The 12,381-nt window shown below is 36.7% G+C and overlaps 1 protein-coding gene across 1 annotated transcript in view; it reads left to right on the forward strand.

The window, feature by feature from the left end:
* Positions 1-369: 369 nt before the first annotated feature.
* Positions 370-12,381, forward strand: part of LOC128203751 (uncharacterized) — a 36,919-nt gene continuing 24,907 nt past the window's right edge. Inside the window, exons 1-2 of the mRNA XM_052905290.1 lie at positions 370-633; positions 1,303-1,444. Coding sequence (XP_052761250.1) covers positions 1,330-1,444 — 115 coding nt within the window. The 5' untranslated portion in view covers positions 370-633; positions 1,303-1,329. The remainder of the gene's footprint in view (positions 634-1,302; positions 1,445-12,381) is intronic.

A 12,381-nucleotide genomic window follows, 5' to 3' on the forward strand; every position in this document is an offset into this window, starting at 1 on the left:
TTTTATTTTAACTTCATTATGTCATTGGCATGTTAATAGCTTTTTTAATTTGTAATACAACTAATTTACGAAATGTTGTACGAGGAAAACACAAATTAGTTTAATTATTTTTCAGGAAAATATCATTTTTTAAACTCAGCGATTCAAAGTAATCATTTATTTTTTAAATATCAATCGTGGTTAGCAGAACGACAGCATCCATCAAATTCTCACTATAGAAAAGTATCGCTCATTACGAATGTCAAGAAATATGATTGGTCAGTAATAAAATCCTGACATGCGCATTAATTGATTGTCGAACTTCTTTTAAAGACAGAGCGGCCAAGCTTTATTGAACAACAGTAACGGTATATAGATGAATCATTAGACTAGTGTACAACACTGAGACGGAGCTAGGTGGAAACGACACCTATGCATCATTGAATGAAGTTAAAATAACACAAGTATAATTATACTCAACACACAGAAAGATAAAACATTTCAAGAAAAGTGTAAACTTGGAAACAAAGTTTGTATTATTTTAAAGAAGAATAATATTTGTTTTTAAAAAGGATTAAAATGCAAATTATATTTGAACTTATGTAAACTTCAACATCACGGTGTAGTGTGCAGAGTTTTGATTAACCGCTTAAGGTAAGAAATAAGTATTCAATGCAGGATTACTTTTTATGTTTTTGTATGCATTTGTCAACTGATTATATTTTTTATTAGCAGGTTGCCACAAACTTTATTTATTTCCTTAAAAATGCACTCTTACTTCCAAAAAAGGTGTACCACAATTGATGCAATTGTTTTAGTTTATCCAAAAGGATGAATAAATATCGAAAACAGTGGTTCTTATGAAGGATACCGTGTTTAATGTGAAAGAAAGGTGCAGAAAACACAGTATTTCTTCCTTATGAGACGGTAGTTGTTCACTGTAAATCTTTTGGAACGCCACCAGTTAATAAATATTTGTGCGTTTTCAGCTATTAAATACACGGTTTCAATCTTGTTATCACTAATTAATATTTTCCATAAATGCATTGATTAGTAAGTAGTTAAAGGTTTATCATTCAAAATTTATATTTGTTAGACATTTGTATGTATTAAATTCAAATAAGAGTACCACTTAATCATTTTCATGATTTGCAAACAATTGTTAGATAAAACAAACGCACAGACTGCGTATAGCTCTAGGGATAAGTAACTGCTATGTTGATAAACACGCTGAGAATGCAGTCCTTAATGTATTGTATTGTTGTTAAAATGACAATAGCTTCATCCAAAAGCTGCTATCATATTTGTCTCATTTATTTACAGAATAAATTATTCAATGAGCTGATTCAAATGCGGAAATACCTTACAATGGCGGTAGCAGTGTCCATAACTGTAATCTGTCTTACGATAAGCCATGTGGCTGGGCAACAGTCAACTGGATTTGATCAGAATCGTATGACTAGATGTAAGTTTTCGTTTCATACAACGTTTTATTATTGATGCAAACTGTGTGTGATTTATCAGCGAGTGTGTTGTTGTTTGGTTGTTAGCCTTGTGTCATTAGATACTTTACATTGCGTGTTGGCTGCTAGGCGCGCGTACTTGTAGTTTCATTGTATTATCAGAACTATATATTATCATTCATTTGCCATTCATATTGAACTTTTGGAAATTCATATATTGTTGTATTTGATTCGACATGCCATTTACAGAACTGAACATTTTCTTTCGAAGACTTTTAAACTAAACAGGGAGTAGCCAATTGGCAAACAATTGGAAGTCTATATTAATGACACCAAACATAGGTTATGAAACGTACACTTATTTTATTGAAAATAAAACCGCCTTACTGGGTCACACCTGTTACCAATGATCATGCAGAAATTATACATGAGTGATACGTATAAGACAGAAAGTGTAAATACATTCACATATTGTTACAAGTGTCAAGATTCATTTAGCACTGGGAGCATTTCTGTTTCCGCTGATCGCTTCAACAGTTATTTAAAACCGTCTAGCATGTGCTTTGCATTAAATATTCATCTGAACAAAACCCAGCCTCTTCCTAGAATAATAATTTCTTTACATTGTCAGCTGCCATTTTACATTTCATTGTATAGATATGATGCCTAATTCCAATTTGCTTAGATCACAGGAAACGACAAATAGATATTTAGAAGATTTTTTTTTGTCTTTTGACATGGTAACAGACAAAGACAGATATTAAAATTCACTTCAAAGAACCCGTTTTATAAAACGATGACTAAATCTCTTTGAGAAACCTTTCAAGAAATGTTATCAAGTTACAAATAAATTGTCAGACAAAAGCAATATACCTGCGCTAGTGATGTGAACCCAGCGCCCGTCTATTAGGTATAACTACTTGTACTCTCATGATATTTATTACTCAGCCTGTTTGATACAAAGATGTACAAGTGAAATAAAGAGACTTTGCACGTAACAGTCATCCAAGTATATACTTGTTAAGATATAATTTGGGCTATCTACAGAAAATGGAGCGAGCGCAGCGAGAACGCTCGCACCATTGTCTGTATATAGCCAAAATGAACTCTAACATATTTGGTGTTCACGCTTGACTCACTGGCTCCGCCCTCTATGAAGTCACGTGGTAATTTGGTTCGAAAGATAAAAAATGGAGCTGCATTAAATAGGGTAAATCCTCGATCGTCATTGGCCCACAAATGTTGTTGTAGCGCAAAAAGACTTTTCTAAACACACTTGTTTCATCAAAATCACAATTTGACGTAGGGACTGAAACTTGATTAGTGCAGCATGAAATGTGTGTTATCTACATTCAGCACGGTGACACTGTAAGACTTTGTTTCCAAATAAGACAAAGCTCATCATGTGTTCTGTGGTTTGGAGGATTATTGAATTAAAATCTTAAACATGCCTCTCATGTATTGACAAAAGGTAATCCCACAATGAATTCTCTTAAACATAATTGATGCAGTTTTTAAGAGATGCACTGCATATTGCAGAAAAAAACAACAGTCTGAGCCTTTTGAAGATTTTATTTTGGACGCCAGCCTACTCACAACAATGCAATATTATGTCTAATAATGGTACATATACATTATTTTAATGAGATATTTTAGTGAAATGTTCCCAAATCATGCAAAAAATGAATACATATACATACATTTGTAAATAATTGTTTGTTCGTTGTATTGCAATGACTTGATTTTATAATAACTGGGACACCCCTCTTATTCCGGAGTTTGTCCTTCAATTATCAAAACTTGACCACATCCACTTTGTTAGCTATATATTAAAGTTTGTTTGTCTAATCCTTACTTAAATCTAAATAAAATGAGTATAATGAAGCTGACAACCTCCCACGTCCCCTGACAATGAAACATAGCTCTAGGTACATCAGTGTTCTCAAAACAGGCGAAATATTCAATTCTAAGACTAAGACTGGTTGACATTAATGTCATAATCATATATTTTATATATGTTTTTTTCCGTTTTTTTTTGTTTGTTCGTCTGTCCAGCTGCCTTTTGTGCGTGTCTAGTTCGATCAATAAAAACTTTATCGTTCTGTTCAGCGCCTCGTTCTAGTTTCAATTGTTACTGAACGAAATATTTAAGTTAGTGAGCTAAAACAGCTAATGTTGATCTTATTGTTTACAAACGCATGTGCAGTTTTAAAGACACTTTGCGGTCGAATTCGTTAAATATTTGCATGAAAATCCTACATTTCACACCCCCTCAAAGCAAGCTCATTTATCTTAAATTCAATCTCGTTTGTGTATGATTTCACTTCAAAAGTAACAGTTTTAAAGCTAATATAAAATAAAACAAAACACGTATACAATTGACCACTATCCGTCTATGAAACTAAGGCAAATTGCCGTACTATAAAGACGCTTTAACGCGATATAAGAAGGAAGATTGTTTTCGAAATAACAAATTAATACCAAATAAACATATAATGTATAACAGCCTTTGTAGTGGTTAACTTGTGGTTAAGGTGAATCGTCTTTTTTATTTTGCTATTGGGATGAAAGGCATTTTAAAGCGCAAAAGAGAATAATCATGCCAGGCGATGCATCTTGTGAATACTATTCGATTACAATCGCATTTCTTCTGTCATCTAGATGCAATGAAACTGTAATAAATCTTGACTACAGCTGTTTAAATATAGTTAAACATAAACCACTATAACAAGGCTTAGTTATCAGCAAAATTAGTCGTAGTAGTGACTAGCAGTACAAACATACCAACAGTTTTAAACGATACTATAATATATTATTGAAGAGGATAAAACAAAATAACAAAACAACAAACAAAACAATTTTTGATGAGATCTAGGGTTTGTTTATAGTTTGGCTCACCCGATAAAATCCGCAGCCGAGCCAGATAAACATCCTCCATCCACGGCACTAACCTAGTATTCTATTTATCCTGTTACTTTGTTTAAATAAACAATATAAACACCTTAAATTGTTAAGTATCTTTTTAAAAGTAAGGGGGGAACTGTTTTTTCCTGTTGACGTCATCACACTCGGTATCCATGTTTAAATCGCCACCAAAATAGTTCTGAAAACGTTTTTAATACGTTTATATTCAAAGTCATTGCATTTAATACGTCAATATCAATTCAAAACATAAAAAACAATTTTTAAACGTGCATAAGCATGGATCAGTCTACATACATCATCTGATGATGTAACAATTATTCCGCAAGTCACAGAGTACAGTACACAGGTCATGATTCAAGATCACGAGTGTTTACAAACAATCGCCACATATTAAATGGATTTAATTTATGTTGAAAGTGTTGGATGTTCAGAACTGAACCGGCAAAGAGATCATTCATTTCTGTTGTAAGTGAGATTTTGCCATTCACCACAGACATGGAATAAACTATCGACGAGTATCGTTGAATGCTGTTTCACAGTTTCCAGCATTTGCGGGTGGGGTAAGATTTTCACATCACATATAGATTTCAGGTCGATTGTTTTGCCAGTGTCATTATTTTTTCATAATGATGGGGCTTTATGGGCGAGTGATTATTGAGGTCGGCTGTAGGTGGTCCATTGATAAGATACTGAAACAGTATTTGTGCTGTTCCTCTGACATTGCATAATATAGAAAAGAAGTTCGTTTTCGCGGTCACATGACCACCTGACTATAGATAAAAATCGCGTGGTCTACTATCCTAATAAACTAAAGTTTACACGGCACCTTGTTATTGGACCGATTTGTACGCAAGTGACAGGATAAATGAAGATGACTGCCTCTGCGCCTTTGTTGACATTGTCGTCTTTAGTGGCGTGTTTATCAGTCTTCCTGTTGCCGTTTGTGGTATCGTGATTGTTTATCCGCCTCCCTTTTGCCGTTTGCGGTATCTTGAGTGTTTATCCGCCTTTCTGTTGCCGTTTGCGGTATCTTGGTTGTTTTTACGTCTGCCTGTTGTCGTTTGCGGTATCTTGATTGTTTAGCCTTCTGCCTGTTGCCATTTGCGGTATCATGATTGTTTTACCGTCTGTCTGTTGCCGTTTGCGGTATCTCGATTGTTTAGCATTCTGCCTGTTGACGTTTGCGGTATCTTGATTGTTTAGCCTTCTGCCTGTTGCCGTTTGCGGTATCTTGATTGTGTATCCGCCTTCCCTTTGCCGTTTGCGGTATCTTGAATGTTTATCCGCTTCTTGTTGCCGTTTGCGGTATCTTGATTGTTAATCCGCCTGCCTGTTGGCGTTTGCGGTATCTTGATTGTTTATCCGCCTGCCTGTTGCCGTTTGCGGTATCTTGATTGTTTATCCGCCTTCCTGTTGCCGTTTGTGGTATCTGAGTGTTTATCCGTCTGCCTGTTGCCGTTTGCGGTATCTTGATTGTTTATCCGCCTCCCTTTGTCGTATGCGGTATCTTGAGTGTTTATCCGCCTTTCTGTTGCCGTTTGCGGTATCTTGGCTGTTTTTGCGTCTGCCTGTTGTCGTTTGCCGTATCTTGATTGTTAAGCCTTCTGCCTGTTGCCGTTTGCGGTATCTTGATTGATTAACCGACTGTCTGTTACCGTTTGCGGTATCTTGATTGTTTACCCTTCTGTCTGTTGCTATTTGCGGTATCTTGATTGTTTAACCGTCTGTCTGTTGCCGTTTGCGGTATCTTGATTGTTTATCCGCCTCCCTTTTGCCGCTTGCGGTATCTTGAGTGTTTATACGCCTTCTTGTTGCCGTTTGCGGTATGTTGATTGTTTATCAGCCTGTTAATTGCCGTTTGCGTATCTTGATTGTTTATCCGCCTCCATGTTGCCGTTTTAGGTATCTTGAATGTTTAACCGTCAGCCTGTTGCCGTTTCCGGTATCTTGGTTGTTTTTGCGTCTGCCTGTTGTCGTTTGCGGTATATTGAGTGTTAATGCGCATTCGTATTGTCGTTTGCGGTATCTTGAGTGTTTATCCAGCTTCCTGTTGCCGTTTGCAGTATCTTGATTGTTTATCCGCTTACCTGTTGCCGTTTGCGGTATCTGAGTGTTTATACAGCTTCCTGTCGCGTTTGCGGTATCTTGAGTGTTTATCCGTCTTCCTGTTGCCGCTTGTGGTATCTCAGTGTTTATCCGTCTGCCTATTGCCGTTTGCGGTATCTTGATTGTTTAGATTTCTGCCTGTTGCCGTTTGCAGTATCTTGATTGTTTAATCGTCTGTCTGTTGCCGTTTGAGGTATCTTGATTGTTTAGCCTTCTGCCTGTTGCCATTTGCGGTATCTTGATTGTTTATCCGCCTCCCTTTTGCCGTTTGTGGTATCTTGAGTGTTTATCCAGCTTTCTGTTGCCGTTTGCGGTATCTTGAGTGTTTATTCGCCGTCCTGTTGTCGTTTGCGGTATCTGAGTGTTAATCGGTCAGCCTGTTGCCGTTTGCGGTATCTTGTTTGTATTTGCGTCTGCCTGTTGCCGTTTGTGGTATCTTGATTGTTTATCCGCCACCCTTTTGCCGTTTGGGGTATCTTGAGTGTTTATCCGACTTTCTGTTGTCGTTTGCGGTATCTTGGTTGTTTTTGCGTCTGCCTGTTGCTGTTTGCAATATCTTGAGTGTTTATCCGTCAGCCTGTTGCTGTGTGCGGTATCTTGAGTGTTTATCCGCCTTTCTGTTGTCGTTTGCGGTATCTTGATTGTTTATCCGCCTTCCTGTTGTCGTTTGCGGTATCTGAGTGTTAATCGGTCAGCCTCTTGCCGTTTGCGGTATCTTGTTTGTATTTGCGTCTGCCTGTTGTCGTTTACGGTATCTTGATTGTTTATCCGCCTTCCTGTTGCCGTTTACGGTATCTTGAGTGTTTATCCGCCTTCCTGTTGTCGTTTGCGGTATCTTGAGTGTTTATCCGCCTTCCTGTTGTCGTTTACGGTATCTTGAGTGTTTATCCGCCTTCCTGTTGTCGTTTACGGTATCCTGAGTGTTTATCCGCCTTATTGTTGCCGTCTGCGGTATCTTGAATGTTTATCCGCCTTCTTGTTGCCGTTTGCGGTATCTTAAGTGTTTATCCGTCAGCCTGTTGCCGTTTTCGATATCTTGGTTGTTTTGCGTCTGCCTGCCTAATAAATTACAGTATCAATGGCGGAAACAGTTGAAACAGTTACTAAGGAAACAGAAACTAATATCATCATAAATAATCATATAATATGTATAATATTTTTCTTTATCTTATCTTTATCTATATAAAACAGAGCAAAGTAGAAACCCAGATGGTATGCATGTAAATTGTTTGTTTATAGATGTGAAGGTGACCGCCTCACGCGTCTTTCTTCCATACGTGGGTGTCCTGCTTGCCTGTGCGTTTGACTGTTGACTGTTGCTTATGATATATGTGCGCTGGAAGAAGAGTATGACACGTTAAGTACTGTGCTGAATACTAAACGTGTCAAATATTTGCAGCAATACCGTTTTAATAGATAATTAAATTCATACATACTCAAGCAAAACACCTTCCTCAAATTATATGACGATATGGAAGCGTGTATCGTATTCACTGATAATAAGATCACTTATATAAGAGCATTTCGTCCTGTCAACCTACCGAGATATTTTACGACATATCACGAATAAGTTTTCATTGAATGTGAAATAGATTATCTGTGATGCTCTATGGAAAATATAAATCGGGCTGATTGCTCGGAAATTTATAACAGTGAACATCGTTGTTAACTTTAACATTGTAACTGCACTGAAAATTTAATTGATACACGTGTGATTCTCAGAATTTCTGACAAGATTTGAGACAATTTACTTGTTTTATGCAAGTTTATTAGCACATGATAAAATATTTAACCTTTCAAGTTAAGTTGTTAGATTTAACCATGTTCTGAACAATCGGCCCATTGTGTTCTGGTTTTGAGATGTTGTTTCGGTGATGAAGCGCATTTTCAAGTCATTTACATTTAGTTTAAACTTATTTATTTTACAACGAATCTGAAACAAGCTATTGCAACTTATATTCATCACTCTCGTTGGCACGATGTTTCACAAGAGTGTGGTCTTGTGTTGTGGGGGAACCGGAGTACCCGGAGGAAACTCACTTGTCCGACTTGGTGACCACAAACTGAACTCACATGCCGGGAAACGAACCCGGGTCGTCTAGGTGAGAAGCGAATGCACTTACCACTGCGCAAACCGGACAACCGGTTTCATTTTTACTTCATAAATCGTTTTCTCGACACTTAATGGCAGTTACATTTTTTAAGCCTAATTTGAAAATATGTATCTTTTAACTGTTTTAGACTTATCAGTTTTACACATTCGGAACTTCTCGGAAGTTTTCCATCGAAAACAACCTCGGATGTATGCCGGTCCATCAGAAAAAATAGTTCGTAAAAATCTAAATAAAAGTTTTAACTACATGTAGTGTTGCTACGCGTTTTCTGTATATCTTAAGTTTAAATTGAGTGCATAACTAATAAAGATTCAAAAGAGTAAAGTCATAACGTTTAACGGCTACATTCAATTTAATACGCGATTTACATTATAAGCCGTCCATAATTATTCATCCGAGGTTGTTTTCGATGGTTAATGGCCGGGTTGTTCCGAATGAAGTATTACTTTCACTGATGGTATGTATTTCTTTTTCACCAAAGACATTGGTAAAAAGTTAGGTGGTTTTGAAAGCAGCGCTTTGCTTGAATGGTGTTTCCAAACCTGAAGGGCGTACATACCAATGATTGCTGTTGTTTGTCTGAGAACAAGGTTAAGAGTTAGATCGCCCGGTTATCAAAGAACAGTCTGTGTTTGAAGCCTGTTGAAAGAAAGATGTTGGAGACAAAACTACCAACAAATAATCTTATCGGTCTGAAGGAAATGTTCATAAAAGAATAAACCTCTTTGGTTTACAAGATTCAACCATTTTGGCAGACAAGGTTAAACCAGTTTAATAACAATCAGACTGGTATTAAAAACGAAATAGAAACGAAAAACAATGTCGTAATTGTGTCACAACAATCCTTAATATTCTAGTTTTAATATTCACTAAAACAGTATCCTATTTGTAGTAACAGTGGTGCTAACATAACCACGTGACACTGTAAACCGTGTCCTGGCAATGTCGAGGATTTGTAAAGTAAGAACATCAAAAAAACGTGGATATTTACATGTGTTTTATTGCGCCTTGGACGACATTGTACAAATATATTACCTTGTGATACATGAAAACATTTGTAAAATGATCGTCAATGTGATAGCTGGTCCCATAGAAATAACTTTCTAAACTTGAAGACAGTGCGTTATTTTAAGCGTGTTAACATTAATTATGCAAAGGCTGTTTTTGTTATCTATTTACATAACTTATACGTCGGATATGTGTGTTGTCTTGTGTGTGGTCGTGTAAGTTGTCTTGTGTGTTATCTTGTGGAATGTTTTGTGTGTTGTCGTGTGTGTTTACTTGTGTGTTGTCTTGTGTTTTGTTTTGTATGTTTTCTTGCATCTTTTCTTGTGTTTTTTTCTTGTGTGTTGTCTTGTATGTTGTCTTGTGTGTTGTATTGTGTGTTGTTTTGTATGTTGTCTTGTGTGTTGTATTGTGTGTTGTTTTGTATGTTGTCTTTCGAATTTTCTTGTGTGTTGTATTGTGTGTTGTTTAGTGTGTTGTCTTGCGTGTTTTCTTGTGTGTTGTCTTGCATGTTATCTTGCGTGTTTTCTTGTGTGTTGTCTTGTGTGTTGTATAGTGTGCTGTCATGTGTGCTGTCTTGTGTGGTTTCTTGTGTGTTGTCTTGTATGTTATCTTGCGTGTTTTCTTGTGTGTTGTCTTGTGTGTTGTATAGTGTGCTGTCATGTGTGCTGTCTTGTGTGGTTTCTTGTGTGTTGTCTTGTGAGTTGTCTTGTGTGTTGTCTTGTGTGTTATCTTGTGTATTCCTGTGTGTGTTGTCCTGTGTGGTATCGTGTGTGTTATCGTGTGTGCTGTCTTGCGGATTCCCGTGTGTGTTGTCTTATGGATTGTTTTGTGTGTTGTCTTGTGTGTTGTTTGTGGATTCTTGTGTGTGTTGTCTTATGGATGGTCTTGTGTGTTGTCTTGTGTGTTGTTTATGGATTCTTGTATGTGTTGTCTTTTGTGTTGTCTTGTGGATTGTCGTGTGTGTTTTCTTGTGTGTTGTCTTGTGTATTGTCTTGTGTGTTGTCTAATGGATTGTCTTGTGTGTGTTGTCTTGTGTGTTGTCTTATCGATTGTCGTGTGTGTTGTCTAATGGATTGTCGTGTGTGTTGTCTTATGGATTGTCTTGTGTGTTGTCTTATGGATTGTCGTGTGTGTTTTCTTATGGATTGTCGTGTGTGTTGTCTTATGGATTGTCTTGTGTGTTGTCTAATGGATTGTCTTGTGTATTGTCGTATGGATTGTCTTGTGTGTTGTCTTGTATATTGTCTTGTGTGTTGTCTTATGGATTGTCTTGTGTGTTGTCTTGTATATTGTCGTGTGTGTTGTCTTATGGATTGTCTTGTGTGTTGTCTTGTATATTGTCTTGTTTGTTGTCTTATGGATTGTCTTGTGTGTTGTCTTGTATATTGTCTTGTTTGTTGTCTTATGGATTGTCTTGTGTGTTGTCTTGTATATTGTCTTGTGTGTTGTCTTATGGATTGTCTTGTGTGTTGTCTTGTTTATTGTCGTGTGTGTTGTCTTATGGATTGTCTTGTGTGTTTTCTTGTATATTGTCTTGTGTGTTGTCTTATGGATTGTCTTGTGTGTTGTCTTGTATATTGTCGTGTGTGTTGTCTTATGGATTGTCTTGTGTGTTGTCTTGTATATTGTCTTGTGTGGTGTCTTATGGATTGTCTTGTGTGTTGTCTTGTTCATTGTCTTGTGTGTTGTCTTGTGTGTTGTCTTATGGATTGTCTTGTGTGTTGTCTTATATATTGTCTTGTTTGTTGTCTTGTATATTGTCTTGTGTGGTGTCTTATGGATTGTCTTGTGTGTTGTCTTGTATATTGTCTAGTGTGTTGTCTTATGGATTGTCTTGTGTGTTGTCTTGTATAATGTCGTGTGTGTTGTCTTATGGATTGTCTTGTGTGTTGTCTTGTATATTGTCGTGTGTGTTGTCTTATGGATTGTCTTGTGTGTTGTCTTGTATATTGTCTTGTTTGTTGTCTTATGGATTGTCTTGTGTGTTGTCTTGTATATTGTCTTGTTTGTTGTCTTATGGATTGTCTTGTGTGTTGTCTTGTATATTGTCTTGTGTGTTGTCTTATGGATTGTCTTGTGTGTTGTCTTGTATATTGTCGTGTGTGTTGTCTTATGGATTGTCTTGTGTGTTTTCTTGTATATTGTCTTGTGTGTTGTCTTATGGATTGTCTTGTGTGTTGTCTTGTATATTGTCGTGTGTGTTGTCTTATGGATTGTCTTGTCTGTTGTCTTGTATATTGTCTTGTGTGGTGTCTTATGAATTGTCTTGTGTGTTGTCTTGTACATTGTCTTGTGTGTTGTCTTGTGTGTTGTCTTATGGATTGTCTTGTGTGTTGTCTTGTATATTGTCTTGTGTGTTGTCTTGTATATTGTCTTGTGTGGTGTCTTATGGATTGTCTTGTGAGTTGTCTTGTATATTGTCTAGTGTGTTGTCTTATGGATTGTCTTGTGTGTTGTCTTGTATATTGTCGTGTGTGTTGTCTTATGGATTGTCTTGTGTGTTGTCTTGTATATTGTCTTGTGTGGTGTCTTATAGATTGTCTTGTGTGTTGTCTTGTACATTGTCTTGTGTGTTGTCTTGTGTGTTGTCTTATGGATTGTCTTGTTTGTTGTCTTGTATATTGTCTTGTTTGTTGTCTTATGGATTGTCTTGTGTGTTGTCTTGTGTGTTGTTTGTGGACTGGATTCTTGTGTGTGTTTTCTTGTAGATTGTCGTGTGTGTTTTCTTGTGTGTTCTTTTGTGTGGTTTTGTGTGTTTATTGTGAGTTTTCTTGTGTGATGGCTTG

This window comes from Mya arenaria, chromosome 9 (assembly GCF_026914265.1).
Source record: "Mya arenaria isolate MELC-2E11 chromosome 9, ASM2691426v1".
NCBI classification, from domain to species: domain Eukaryota; kingdom Metazoa; phylum Mollusca; class Bivalvia; order Myida; family Myidae; genus Mya; species Mya arenaria.